Source organism: Rhea americana, unplaced genomic scaffold (assembly GCF_003343005.1).
Source record: "Rhea americana isolate MKP2758 unplaced genomic scaffold, rheAme1 scaffold_1, whole genome shotgun sequence".
Taxonomy (NCBI): Eukaryota; Metazoa; Chordata; class Aves; order Rheiformes; family Rheidae; genus Rhea; species Rhea americana.
The window spans coordinates 14181125-14196387 of record NW_028185038.1 but is presented as its reverse complement, the minus strand read 5'-3'; the positions used below and the strand labels follow the sequence as shown (position 1 = coordinate 14196387).

The window sequence follows — 15263 nt, the reverse complement described above, 5'->3', positions numbered from 1 at the left end:
TCATTTAAACTGAATTTCCTCACAGTCCTCTGTAGCCTCCCAGAACATTTCTTTCATTTGGGTTTTTTCTGGGGTTTTGCAGGGATAGARAAGGAGGTAGAGGATTGCTTTACTTTCTTAGCCTCATCCTAGAYGTTTATGTGGAGTCACAGCTCAGAAAGGGAGGTTGTTCACAAGGACCACATGCAAATGGTAGCGCTCCAGAACAGAGCCCACAGCTCAAGTTACTTGAAGGGTTTCCATTTGACAGCAGAAGGGGGGGGGGTTTAAGCCGGAAATTTCACAAGTCAAAATTGGAATCTTGTGGGAACATCATCTTTGGTCTCCAAAGACGCTGAAATCATAACTGAGAAGGGCAAATGTCACTGGGAGTGTCAGCAGGCACCAGCACTGCCCGAGCCGATGCTCTGACACGCACTGGGAGATCAGAAGTGAAATAAGCTTTTCCAGCTCACCCAAGCRAGCACAAGATTCAATTATTCCCATCCAGAGGTTGGGAGGTGGGAAGACTTTTCCCAGGAGATGACAGAAGAGGCACTGGTTTGGGGCTTGGCCCTGGTTCTGTTTTCCAAATGTTCACGTRGGGGCTAGGGAGGAGTGCGGACCTTTGGTTTTAAGGAAGAGTGCTCCTTCTGGAAGTATCCTGTTGCCTTCAGGAAGGCGTACCAGAGACTGGATAGGGAATGGAAGAAAATACGACTTCCAAATACTGGAGTCATCTCCAGTGAGACATAGGCTTGAGTGGTGATATCATTCTGGGAAATGAGTGCTGGCATCTGAAGCCTTCTTGGGCAAATCCACATGGTCTAGCCCACAGCTGTGCTAGCYGAGATCTGTAAAGCCTGACAGCTTTGCTGGTGCTTATCTGCCATCTCATCACTGCTTTAGGTTCTCACGTTGCCTTTCTCAAGTTAGGTGGGGCTTGAGAGACTTGGYTTCAGGTGCATGGGAACTCAAGATGAACCACCAGCAGTCCCTGTGCCTTGTTCCTCCCCACTGCTTGCTTTCTGCTGAAAAGAGAGAGCTCCTAACCCTCATGTTGGGAGCRGAAATCAATTAGAGCGTGAGGAGCTCGGGCCCCGCTGCAAGTCATTCTGGTCCACGTGGTGAGGCAACCCACCGCTGCGCTGCGTTGTCCGCTCAGAAGYGTGGACAGTCATTTTGCTCCTCGCAGGTACCTCGAGTGGCTGTTGAAACTCAGTCAATTCATGTCGTGGCGGCACTTTGTTATCTTTCGTCACCTTACCGTGGTATTGCGAAGGGAGAAACATSGGCACGCAAGCTCCAATTGGCAAAATGTCAACACAAGTTATTGGTGCTGCAGACGAGATGGATAACGCTTGCTGTTAAAATAATATCTGGTGTTTTGCTCAGATGTCTAATGGGTTTGCTTTTTAAGCATGGATAATACAAAATATCCCCAAGGCATTATTCCCAACAAGATGTAGAATCCCACTTACTGTCTATTTTTAGGATTGAATAGGTTCTGTAAAGGCTCATTTGTTTGTGGAAAAGATAGTTAATCACTTCAGTTTCCATGTGCTTTTGAAGAGGGAAATTTTGCCGTAGCTCCCCATCCTCATCTCTGCTCTGGCTTGTGCATGTCCTGGAGTTGTTGCTGTTTGTGTGGGAGGTARGAAATGAGGGAATTAACTAAATGGTGTAGAACTGCTAACAGAGCAATGGTAGTTATTTGTACATTATGAAGTGAAGTTGTCACTTCTCAAACTGGCAACTTTTACGTTTCTGTATTAGGGTGCAACTTCTGAAGAAGACGGAGCATCACAGTCTAATTAGCAAATGTACGGGAAGAGCAGTCAGATGTGGGAGTCGCTGTGGAAGGGATCACTAGAGTATTATTATTATTTTAAAGCACAGCGTTGTTCTAAGTCACTCAAGCTAATGTTCAATTTAACTTGATTTTTAAAAATGGACTGTAGTGGATTGCAAATGACTGACTTGGAAGGCTTCCAAAAGTCATCGAATTGCAGCAGCTTCAGTGCTCTCCTGCAAAGGCAACAACTTGTTTTAAGCAACCTATATGCKTGTTTCTGTGCTCTAAATAGAAAATAATGATTTTATGCATTACTGCATGAACTATATTTGGCACCCACCACCAGTGTTCATTTTCCCCTGCTTCTCTTTCTCCTTCTTTCCCTCCCTCCCTCCCTCTTTCTCTCTCTCTCTCTCTCTCTTTCCAAAATGCATCTCTATGTGTACGATGGAAATCTAGGAGGGCAGGAAACAGAGTGTGTTCTGCTGCYGCCAAAATTGTATAAATACCTAACATGGCTTAAATCCCTTAAAGCAGGTATTTGTGAAAGGATGACTGCAAACAATAATCAGGCCATGCCACTGCACAGACAGCTACAACTACTACTTAGCATTTATTTGTTTGCGTCTGTATATGATGGATGCACACTTGTGTTCCTCTTACCCATGAATACACCAAGATAAATAATTTACACTAGTTTGGGGAATCCGAGGCCCTGTCTGTGCTGGTAAGGTAAGCAGGACCACAGCATTGGTTTCAGTGCTGYCCTGAGGTTGTCTGTGCAGCTTGACTTGTGGCACAGTCCGTGCCGAYAAGTTGGTTTGGGGCAATAATGTGGGTAGGCGCTGGTCCTGCTAGGCAAGGTGGACAAGACCAGCCTGTTTTGAGGGGGAAGAGAAGTATAGCTGAATAAATGCAAGCTGTGCCATGCCACTTCCCTTAAGAGCCAGCGAATGGTCTCTTGCCTCTTTTATTCCACTAGTATTTATTTAGCCTAAGAGACTGTGCCCTGCTTCCAGATAAGTTCCCTGAAGCTACAGCCAGATATTGACTGTGTATTTCAAGTTAGTTTGACCCTAGAGAAGTAGTTCTAAACAGTTCCCTTTGATAGGAAAATACACTTCTTTCACTTCTGGGAAACGCCGTATTACTTACGAGTCGTATGGGTTTCAAAAAGCAAAATAAGTTGCTGTTGAAGTGATAMGAGAAATATGTTCAAGAGCTCCTCCAAAAGGACCCTCCTGAAAGCGTTGGAAGCCAAGAGCTGAATGCGAGAGTCTGCAAATAATAATCCAGAAAAACAACGCTCTCTGAACACACTGGCAATCGTTTAATTCTCTGGGGTTGGTGGACCGTTTTCCCCTCTTCCCCTGGCTTTTCAGTAGGTCGATGCTTTCCTTCCCAACTTCCAGACACTGTGAAGGGATGTGCAGGAACCTGTGAGAAAGAGGTTTCAGGTCTTATTTGCCTTGTGCTACTAATCTAATTAGGCTGCACTCACTAATTGGATCAGTAGCCAGGAGAAAACTTTAAATTCATTCCCCAAACTAGTTATGCAAAGCACACAAGTTTTTTCCCATCCTTCTTGGTGTTGATGCGTCTTCAGGCACATTTCCTCCCCAAAGGCCCTAGATGTGCCTTAATATTTTCTTCATCTTTGGTTTTCCCATTGTTTCCARAAAGTCCATAGGTTTATAATCCTTCCCCCGAGAGGAATATCAGGGTCCTGTTAAGGTCTCACATCTCTTCTCCTTCTCTCTCCCACATCCTCTCCTACCATTTTATAGTTTTGAGACACATGAAATGTAAAGGAAATCTYCCATGGCTTCAGCAATGATCAGTGCTAGCAAGAAGCAGGTCCCAAAATGATAGAAATGACAAAATACAAGCAAGCTGTYGTCTTTTAATCCTCTTGCTGTTTGCTTGGTTTGGATGTCACCCAAATAATGCGAGTTCTTTAGGGGAATGGGTCAATAATTSCAAGCTCTCACGATCCCTTTTGGCCTTCATCTTGCCATTGGGTAATTATTTTCAATCCCTTCTCCCTTCCTTGGGGCCTTCTGCTTATTTTTGCCCCTGTTGGACCTCTTGCATGCATTGTTCTGGGTTTTTTCCTCGTTCTGTAGCCCCTTGTGTGGGGCATGTTGGAGGTGTTTGAAATACCTGTTGGGTGGTGGAGCAGGCTTTGGTGAGCTTCCAGGAGCAGTCACGGAGTTGAGAATAAACACAAGGAAGTGCTCCTGCCTGGTTCTCTCTTGGGCAAAAAGAAAAGAAAAGAAAAGAAAAGAAAAGAAAAGAAAAGAAAAGAAAAGAAAAGAAAAGAAAAGAAAAGAAAAGAAAAGAAAAGAAANAAAAGAAAAGAAAAGAAAAGAAAACTTTCACTTAATTTTGGTTGTACCTCCTTGCAGCATGGACTTTGTGCACCGAAGTCCTCTGGGTGGCGGACTCGGAGTGTGCCAGTCCCACACCGGGCCATGCCTGTGAAGAAGTCCTCCCACTTCCCCCGCTAGCGCCCTTTGCTTACTACTGCCTCTGATTTTCAGCATCCCCTGAACGAGTAAAGCCCATGGGGGTCGGGGAATCGGATTTGACAGCCGATGAGAGAAAGCTGCCTGAAATGATGGCTTAATCACCGCGACAGCCTCCACGGTCCCAGGCAGCTTTCCACCCTGAGTTAATCGAATTTCCTCGCAGCGGTTGTGCCAGGAAGAGGCTCTCAGCCCACCCGCTCGCCTCCTCCCGCGCAGGCATCACCTGGTTTCGGCGAGCAGGCGATGGGTGGCAGGGCTGCTGCAGGGAGGAGGACRCGGAGGCAGGGGAGGATTCGTGGTGCTGAAAGGGTTTCGGGTTGGTTGCTCTGTTGGGTTTTCTTCTCTCTGATGAAGTTCTATGTGCGTACGGTTGTGTGTTCAGGAAAAAGAGGGGGGGAGAAAGAAAAGATTTAGCTGATTGGTGATWACGCTAGGCCTTGGCTTGGGCTTGCTGCTGCCCTCACCCCTTGGCTGTAGGGGCCACGCTCAGTATAGTGTATACACTGTATGCATAAATTACTGCAGTTACTTCCCTTACTCTTCCCTACCTACTAATTGCAAAAGGGCGTTCAGAGTGTATTTTYAGAAGCAAAGCTATATTTTCTTCAAGCTGCAGAGGAAAGTGTTTCCTGTTTGCATGGCGACGTGACATACTGAGCCATCACTTACCTTGGGCTGCCGAAGTGTGCGGCTCTCTGATGTATAGCCACAATAACAGCTTGCTGATAAGACGTGAAATCCTTCATTGCCGTAGATGACATGATTCTAGTGGGTGGCATCTAATTTGAAACAGGTTTGTATCGTCTATAATCTTTTGGAGGGCCTGGAAAAGCGCAGCTCTTTTATTATTTTATAGTCTACAGTTACCCAAGCAAGATATAAAACGCACAGATTATTTTCCTTTTTKCTCGTTGTAGAGTGAAGGGATTGTACCAATTTAGCTTTTGCGTCTGCCCCTTTAATTTTCGTATTCGCTGCACTCTTCTTCGAGATTCRTTCTTTTTTTCTCCTTTTTTTTTTACACCTACTTTTAAATATTTTATGGCTACAGAGCTTATAATATGTATTGTCACGGCAGTTGTCTCTAGAGGTCAGCAATGAGTTTAATAATGAGATGCGAACCAGTGACTCTATAAAACCCATTTCGGGTTATAAATGGCATGTTTTATTGAATCCAGTGTTAAAGGTCATTAACGTATCAATTGGTGATGGTCAGGGTTAAACAAGCTTCAACATGAGCCCTCTCATGTTAGAGAACTGACAGTAACGTATTTTTTCCACCTCTTTGCCAAAGCCGTATTTGTGTATTGCATCCCCTTTGCCATGGGTATGCTACCGTTTAAACCCTCCAGGCCTGATCTGAATCTTTCATTAGTTTTGCAATGATACGATGCTGTTAAATGCAATGGAATCACTCCTGATTTACGCTTGCTAGTGAGAAAAGAAGTCTACATAAGATCTAGATTAGTTTGATTTTTCTACAGATGCGTATTCCCAAATTTACTGTGAACTGAGCAGTGGCGTTCCCAGTGTAGTATCCTACATCCTTCTGGCCCTCTAATATCAGGAGATGTATCTCCTCTTGTCTACCTCAGCTTGTCTTTATCTGCTGCTCTTGGCTGCACGCTCCTACAGGCATCCAGACAACTCARCTCCGTCGGCTGCTTTATTGCTTCATCCTTCCGGCACTCCGCAGAGCCGCCAGTGCCTGCAGTGCGCTCGTTGGAGCAGGTTGCACCTTTTCTCCTCTTTCACTTTTTTGCTTGCTGAGTGGACGTGTTGCACCACATTGCTGTGAATTTAAAGTCTCCTGCAGTGCCCAGTGTATTGTTGATGCCAGCTAAATGTTAAGCACTAGTTAAAGAAGACGGAGTACAATATAAGTTCCCTTTTTGCTATAAATTAGATCGAATAGGAGCGGTGGAAGGAAAGTGCAGGGCTGTTAAAGTCCATTTGGGAAACAAATGATTCAAAGAGAGCAGAATTGTTAAAATTAAAACAAATTTATGCATCCTGGTGACTACGTCCACCTTGCGGCTTTGCCTTTTCCTTAGGGCACAGTGGGGAATTTTCAGGCAGTACAAGGAATACATTGATTTGCAGGGCCAGGAAGCACTCTGAATTTTGAGTAAATCTTCTGGGAATATTCACCACAATATTTTATATTTGCTAAAAAGTCTAGCAAATATATCCCTGGAGGTTACGTGACTCCACCAAAACCAACGCAGATTTGCTTGTTCACAGCTCTGGGAACACGTTTGATAGGAGTGTATGGRTGTTATCTCCCACTCAGCTGGTTCTGTTTTCCAAAACCAAATTTGGCATTATAGTCCTTTATAAAAAATGGCATTGATTCTAACAGTTTTAGGCAATACTCAGCTTTGGTGCACTGAAAGATGATATAAAAGCAGTAAGAGCATAGACTTTCCTGTATGCCCATGAGAACTGGGGAGGGATTGATGAAGAAAGAGAACTCAGTAGCCTCACTGCTGCAATAAGGTTTCTGCAGGCAAATCCCTGCAGTTCTGCAGAGCCCTGCTGAAGAAAATAAGGGGAGCATTTTTGCAAGTGTAAACATGACTTCTGAAGGCATTTGAGGAGCTCTAACAAATGTCACCTAAATCTATTGCAGTAGATGTACAGCTGGCTATAATCAAAAGAGGAAAGTCCAGTGGAGGTGCCATGCACTCAGATCAGAGAGAGTTTATTAGCTGTTGTGGTGTTGCTATTCCTGAACAGATAGAAAAAAAAAATGGAGGAGATTTCATTGGCATAGTAAATAAGAAGAGATGTGGAAATAACATTTGGTAGCAAAAGACAAGGACACACCATAGCAAGCATGTGAAGACGGGACGCCATGTGATGTACAGCACAGAACAGTACAGGGTTTTTTTTTGCAGTAAGAGGTGGGAAGAAAAGAGGAATAGTTTGAAAAGGAAAAAGTATTGGGAGTTTTTATAGAAAACAGAGCTATTCTGTGTTGTGGTGGAAGCTTTACGAAGGAGCATATGAGATTTTCTAAAAAGAAGGCAAGGTACTAAGCAGTAATAGGAGGTGCAAGTCTCTTCCTCTCCAGTACTGAAAGAATCAGCACATGGTTTTTTAATTAYGAGCAAAGTTCATTTGTCAAGCTAAACTCCTCTGAGTGTGTTTCAAATGCTTACTAGGTCTTAAATTACTTGAAAATTCCATCTTGGTTCAGGCAATGGTTGAACTGGAGAAAAAAGTTGGTAAAATAGAAAGCAAGCATGCCATAAACTAATGAGGGCTGTAACTTTAGTGGTCTTCTGAAAYTAGATACAGCAAATTAAAGTTTTATATGAGTCCTGTGGGCCCAATGATCTATTTTTTTTTAATCTTCCTGGTTGTAAAATGCTTCTTTACCATTTTATTTTTTCTTAAAAGCCTATAATATTGTGCTGTTTTGAATTTGTATCACTTGAGCATGTTTAATACTGATCTTATATCCTTTTAGCCCCTCGTTAGAAACATGATTCTCGCTTTTTATGACTATCCAACCTGCCTTACTCTTTTTCTTTTTTATTTTTAGATGCATCATCCTATTCAGATGAAACCTGCAGATAGTGAAAAGTCCAATGGTACGTGTTTTAACTTATTTTTACTTATTTTTATTTTTACTTATTTTTATTGTGACTCTCTTTTCATGAAAGCACACAAAACATTGCAAGAGTGTTCCTCCCTGTGCTATGAAAACTGTATGAGGTTTCCCTACAACTGACAGGTCTGGAAAGATATTGACCTACTCTGAACTCCAATTTATCTTCAGTTTTAAAGAAGGAAATGTTCTGAAAAGCATTCTTGCCTCGGACATACTGTATGTCATGGCCTACCTCATTACATGTGTCTTCCACTTGCTCTGCTGGGAGTTAGGTGATCCAGGAGCCCCTGGTATTGATAGAATAGAGATGAAATTTTAATGGTGAGAAAACCAAACCAAAMCAAAACAAAACAAAGCAAGCATTCTCATGTTAACAAATTGTGTAAGCRTCTGACGGGTCCTTAAACATTTGCCTAAACTTCCTTTTTTATAGAATGATGCCGTTCTGAATCTCAGCCAAATTTAGGCTTTAATCATATGCTTAGTTCTGAACTGGGAAACCCACCTTGCATCTCGCAGTATATTTATTCCTCTCAACCATTCTAAAATGAATGCTATAATGACAGTAATATCCATTCAGAATACTAGGTTACTGCCTAAGTGGATGTATATGACATGCAAAATAGCATGCTAAATCTATTAAACATGCCAGGTTTGTATATTCAAGGAAATAAGATAATCGGATGGTAACGCAACCTGGCTGTGTGTGATTCTTTAAAAATATATACATGTGTATATTTTTCCCCTTGATTTGTTCCTGTAATTTTCTAAAATGTATGTTAAAGATATCATCTCCCTTCTTAGCTTGCAAGAGCTTCTTTTTCCCATAAGGCCCACATAATCAGAGCTGGTTCCTCCAACAGGCATCTTTGCACCTCATTAATTAGTAATCAGGGCAGAAGCCGTGCACTTAGAGATCTACATACCTGCAAATGTAAATTATGATTGGGCTCTAAATCTCTCCACAAGGCTTTTTTAAGGCTTCTTTTTTTGCTAATTGTAGTGCATCCCATTTTCAGRCTTCTCCAAGGATTATAAAGTTTAGGAGGAAATTAAAACTTCACATTGTGCTAGACTTCCTATAAGGACAGCTTTCAAAACAAAACTGGCCACAAGCACAGCACATTTGAGCTGTCACTTGTGCTCTCTCTTTCACGTTATCCAAGAACAGCATTTTAGCAGCAATTTATTGCCTTTCATTGAATGCTCGGAAAAGAGACCAGGGCATCTGCGTGAGCAGGAGGCCAGAACTTGTCAGACTTRTCAGAGCCCTCCGTGGTGAGCGAGAGCTTTGCTATTCAAATCAAAATTTCACCCCCTCGTTTTTATTGTGCTTGCAATGGGCAAAGTTTTTTTCCCTTAGGTACCAGAACACCAGCCAGGACCCTCCAAGCTAATTATAGCCTATATAGGTCCTTCTTTCAAGGAAAAATTTCACCTTAAGTTCCTGGCAAATTAGGAACATAACAGACAATGGAGCAAAATAGACTCCAAATGAATTACGTGTTCATTGCCTGAAGTTTTTCCTCCTAAAGAAGATTGAACATATTGGCAAAGCACTATGGGGAATTGTGCAACTCCTGTTCCTGCTCTGCAAGTAGAACGTGCTTAGAAAGCAGGGTAAATTAGCTCCTCRCTGCTCTTAGTGTGGGCATATCTACATGGTAGTGCTGTCTGCACCGTGGGGATACCCTGAATCTTCAGAATAGTCTCTTGTGCCTGTCTTCCACGTGAGAATCACAGGGGTTGGGTTTTAGGGTGGAGGGAGGTTGACTTTCTTTGTATTTTGGGGAAAACATGTTGAAAGATCTGAGGTTGCCATTGTCCAACTAGATGCCTGCTTTAGTTTTCTGGCAAGTGCATGCACTTCTTGCAGGCATATTGTAGGTGATGGGGTGTAGGAAGCACCTCCATGCAGGAGGTGAGAGTCTGCAAACAGCTTGGAGAGCCAGAAGAGAAGGAACAACAGCCCAGGGGAGTGCTTGGCACATGTTTCCCATATGCTGCAGGCTCTCCATCTGAGGAGGCATGTTAGCTGTGCCAACAGCAAATGGCAGGAAGAAAGCATACCCCTTCAACAAGATTGATACCTTCAAAGAGGAAGGGAAGGCAGGCATGCCAAGGGGTCTTGGTTTTCATGGTGCTCAAACTTTTGAAGTACACTTGAAACTCTTTGTTTTCTGAGTAATGGGAGGATCTCCCTGCCTTTTGTAAGTGAAGTAGTGTTTTTGAAGTTTCAAAGAGGGTAAAGAAGTTCCCTCAGTCTAAATTTCCAAGCAGCTAGTGAAAAGTAATGTGTGAGGGAGATTGGGCATTCACTGCCGTTCTTCCACATCTGTGGAAAGCTTGAAAGACCTGTTCAGGTTCCATTCAGGTGAGGTCCCCATGTTCATTTTACAGAGTTTTTTCAAAGAACAGTATTTGCTATGTGATAATACCAAAAATCCTGCTGAGGTGGATGATTTTATGGTCATTTGCCCATTTCTAGAATTCAGATCCAAAAACATGTGAAGGGCTTATAATTTTGTGACTCTTCCTAAACATTTTGCTTTCTACCACATTCCCAGTTGTGGTATCAAAATACAACCAGAGAAGATTCATGCCTCCCCATATTAAGTCTCCCGCAAAAAGATTTGAATCAGCACCCAAGCCCAGGAGTGCTACTATGAAATGCTCCTCCTTCCCCGTCACTGTACCTGTGTTTAGATTTATGTGTCCCTTCATAAGCCTGTCCCTTAGCACAGAAGGCCAAGCTTGCCTCTTGGAAATTGGGAGAAGGATGTAGAAGATATACCTCTTGTACTTGCTTAATGAAGTGCCTTGGCACCTCTGCAATATTCAAACTTTATTAGCAACATGAAGATCTGTTTTCTTCTGGGTAWGAACTGGGTGACTGATAGATCTAGGCAATCATCTCCATCCCTTCCCTCCCTACAGGAGTGGGAATGGAGAACGATAGCTCATGTCTCTGAGTCATCTCTCCTCTCACRCGGGTGAACCAAAGCGTAATCTCTCCCACTGAGCTTTTAGCAGCTAGAGTTGATAGAGAAAGATTTGCCTTTAGGTCTAATTTTGTCTATTTGTCTACCCTGGAKGATTCTTAAAAAGCTCTTGTTGTTGATAAATGTAGCATCCCTGAAAGAGTTTCAGATGATGAAGTTTATAGTATATCCTGTTCTGATCACCCATTAAATATAGTCCTGACCACCTTTATATCACTAGTCAGTTAGTTGGTTTAACGCATTGGCAAAGTTTCGGTTAAGAAACACCTGCCAGAAAAGCATGGCTTGAAGGCTTTGAAGACTCCACCATTGCTAGTTTGCTCTCCAGTGTTCATCACTCACAGCATTTGGCTATTTAAGGATGTTTYCCTTTTTCAAAATTGTAGGTTCCTGCATGCTAATCCAGCAAACCRTGTAAATGCATGCTTGACTTTATGTAGTCAGTAGTCACATGCCACAATTTAGTAAATGCTTAATTTTTTCTGGATCAGGATTTGAATACTGTCAATACTTTCAGGCACATATCTTGAGGATAGTATACTCTTAAATAGTTCAAAACACCAACACTTCAGGGAAAATGATGAAATTCTCCATGAAAAAGGGGAGGGGGGCCAGTGGGGGAGAGCTGTGTGATCTTATCATTTATTTTTATTTATTTTATCTGTGAAAACTTGAAGAAATAATTTTGAAATTCTAAGTGGCACGACTTCGCCGACTTGGAGGGAGTAATTAAATGCCATATGTTAGCACTAACACATAGAGAAGTTGATAATTAATGCAAGCAGCCCTGGATCCAGGTGTGACTTTGACAGATTGTACGCGAGGGTTTTTCACAGGCTTACAGATAAGGATAAAAAGTCTGTTTTCCCCTTTTCCCTCCTGGAAGAAAAAAAATAATAAATAACCATTTATACATAWTTAACCATTTCTTGATTGGCTCAAAAGAGAAGGCAACTTCTGGAGGGGAAATGTGCTCTTGAACTGACAGGGGCTGTCAAAATGTATAATAAAGGAATATTCCTGCGATTTTTCATGAAGGAATTTTGGGGGTTTAGAATGAGAGAAGAGCAAAGTTTGTAGAACCTTAAGGCAGATTCCCATGATTATTGTAGGTTTTAGCTCTTCTGTAGCATACTGATAATAATCACTGYCCTTCATTCCCATGGATTAGCACAAGTGACCTAGTAATCTGAGAAATGGGGAGTGTCCTCCTAAAAAGTGTTCATTACTGTTGGAAAGCTAAAAAATCGGACCCTCAGAATGGCATTTTGCAAATTGGGTGTAGCACTGCCAGAAGGTAGGAGACTGCAGCGTGAAAGCAGACCTAAAGCAAAGGTGGAGTTCATCTCACCTACCTTTCCACAGCTGAAGTGTGGTTATGTCTCCTCAAGTGAGATACCCAGGCACTCTTGCTAGGCAGGGGAGAGCTATCAGTGTGCTTCATGGGGTTGTGAGAAAAGTTCACCTCATTGAAAAACAGATTATCTGCAATTAGTTACATAAGGTTCCCGCACCGCGAACACCTGCAAAATATTTTCATCCCAAATCCAGCAGGTTTAGCCCTGGCTGTATCGCACCAAACTGTGCCTGGGCAGCAGAGCTGACCTGCRTTTGTAATATGCAAAGGAGGAGTATGCTAACCTCTAAATAAATTTGACCCGTGCTTCTTACAGTCCGTTATCTGTTTAATTCTCACTCCATTCCTGCAAGGCACATAARGAGCCTTTTAGGAAATAAAGGGCAGAAACAGGTGACCAAAAATGCAGAAGCAAATTCAGGTAGTCAGTCTTATGCAGGTGAAAATGCATTCCTTTTTCTGCATGAAAATATGTAGCTGAAATTTACTTCGACCTAATAATATCAGAGGTTACATCAGACAGGGTGAAAACATGTCATTTTGATCCTAACTATTGTCCCTTTAAATATTTTTTATCCTGGGCCTCTAGCCAAAATAGAATAGCAATTTTCTTAAGCTTCAGCGGTGAGCAGCGCTGACAAATGGCGCTGAATGCCGAGCACGTCACCATATCAATATGTTTTCTGTACTCTGAGCATCCTTTGTGAAATCTGCATTTCTAAGATGTACAGTACACGGGAGCTGGATGTTTAATTTACTACAAAATCACCCTGAAGCTGAAAACCTGCAAATCATGTTAGTTAAATGGGATGTTTATAGGTTTACTAGCAAAACTGAAGGAGGCCGGTGGGGAGTTTGTCATCAGCTCCTCTTTGGGGAAATTAAAACAAAGMCTTCGCGTTGGGCTTTGAGGGAGGGCAGAGGCGTGCTGGGGGCCACCRGGGCTCTGCGGCTTGCTTGGCACATGAGGATCCTGTGTCAGTACAAAGTCCCTCATTTCTTTGAGTTTCCATCTGAATTTCTTTGCTTAGAGTCTTTCTCCAGGGCCATAGCATGTGGCCAGTGTCAAGCGCTCAGCCTGGCCAGGGACCTTCCTCAAAGGGATGATTCATGACAGTAGAGGCATTTTAAGCAGCCAGGTTGCAGGTATCATCATCTCCCCTGCCCACGCAAGTGCCCCCAGCAGGCGTGAACTTCCCCCCTCCGCCTTGCCCAGCGGCAGCTGGAGCTCCAGCCACGGCCCCGCTGGCGGCTCACCCAGTGCCTGCCTATGGGCTCCACCACCATCCATACAATAATTACTAGGAACACCAGGGCCCACTAAATATTATAAATAAGGTGTAGAGTTTCATGAAGAGATGTTTAAAATATATATATATATCAATCCCGGTCAGAAGGTCTTATATACTGGTCTATRTAGAACAGGCTCATCCCACATGTTCATCATCGGTTAACCCTTTCTGAAGGGTTAGCCTGTACGTGGAACCTGAGTATAAAGTGGGAATTAAGATGTTGAGACTTGAGGAATGTCTGCTGAGAAAAGCTGCTGCTCCTGAGTGTTAAATTCACACCAATTTTCTTGCAAGCTTGTGGAGTGAGAAGCTGAGATTCCAGGGGCTGGCCTCTGTTCTGGAATCTGGAAAAATGTGTGGTCTTGGCACTTGCTTGTATAAAAGCTACAAATACTTTTTAAACTCAGCAATTCAGAGAAAAAATTACTTCCAGCACCTCTCTTGTGATCAATAAACATGAACCTCTTCTTCTTTATTGTTGAAATTATTAAATGCCGTTAAAGTGTTGAAGTATAACACAAATAAAATCCTATGAAAATAGATGCAGTTTCTTCCTTCTCAGCTGCAATTTATTCCATTTGACAAACTCATGCTAATACAAGGAGAGTGGGCTGGGGAGCAAGGGAAGAGTCATTATTATTTTTTGTTAGCCCCGAAATGAAAATACTTCATTACAAAAATAATTTGCACAATAATAGAAATAAATAAGTGCACTGCAGACTCTCTGGAGTAAAGCCTTCCTTCTCTCTTTGCTTCCCCACCAGCTCTGACAGCCTGCTCATTAACAGTGAATTGGATTTACATGCCATTTCGAGAGAAGAAGAAAGCACTAGAGTATATACTGTATAATAAGCGCTTAGGTTTTTGGTTCAGTATAGATGGGATGGCGAGGTAACCTTTTTAAAAAAAAAAAAAAAGTCTTTCCAAGAGGAGTTAAGTTTTGATGAGCTGTTTCTTTCTCGACAAGAGTCCGCAGCTTCGGACCAGTAGCTCGGCGTTGGATTGGGAGGATAGCAGCCCGGCTTCGGCTGGCGTTGGTGGCGATACGGGCGGGAAACGTTTTACCAGTAATTCTGCGTTTCTCGCAAGCGCAGCGTTGGAGGGGGTGGCTCGCGGAGAGCGTTTTGAGCGTTTCTTCACCCTCTCCCCRTCGTGATTTCTTCCGGGCCTGAAGGAATCTGTCTGCGTGAGCATCTGTGCGAGGGTATCTCTGCTCGCTGATTTTCGCTTCGGAGCCGCCGCGGGGAGGCACAGGCGGCAGGACTGGGGCGGCCAATTAATACATTATCCAAACAGGAACCACTGCTAAAAAAAAAGGGTGTGGGGGGGATGAGATTAAGAAAAACCGGAGATTCGGGCTTGGGGGGAAGGGCGGTTGTAAGTATAAAGTGTTTGCCTTAGGACTTGTCTTCAGTTACAGAGCCGGCCTCACGTGACTGGAGCCCGGTTTGATGTGGTAATGAAGCATTGATCACAGGAAAAAAGATGAAATGGCCTTTGCTCATTCATTATTTTTATCTTCTAGCTGTGGAAGACAGAAAATTGTTCATAGGAATGGTTTCGAAGAAGTGTAATGAGAACGATATCAGGGTGATGTTCTCTCCGTTCGGCCAGATAGAGGAGTGCCGAATCCTCCGGGGACCCGACGGGCTGAGCAGAGGTGAGCGTGCCGCCCGCGCCGCCTCCTC

At 43.1% G+C, this 15263-nt stretch overlaps 1 protein-coding gene across 7 annotated transcripts in view; it reads left to right on the top strand.

Moving 5' to 3' along the window:
* The window catches only part of CELF2 (CUGBP Elav-like family member 2), a 326855-nt gene that overhangs the window by 250748 nt on the left and 60844 nt on the right, over nt 1–15263 (top strand). For all 7 annotated transcript variants that reach the window (XM_085299437.1, XM_085299422.1, XM_085299428.1 and 4 more), the window contains 2 exons: nt 7856–7904; nt 15101–15235. In XM_085299437.1, the coding sequence (XP_085155563.1) occupies nt 7856–7904; nt 15101–15235 (184 nt within the window). The remainder of the gene's footprint in view (nt 1–7855; nt 7905–15100; nt 15236–15263) is intronic.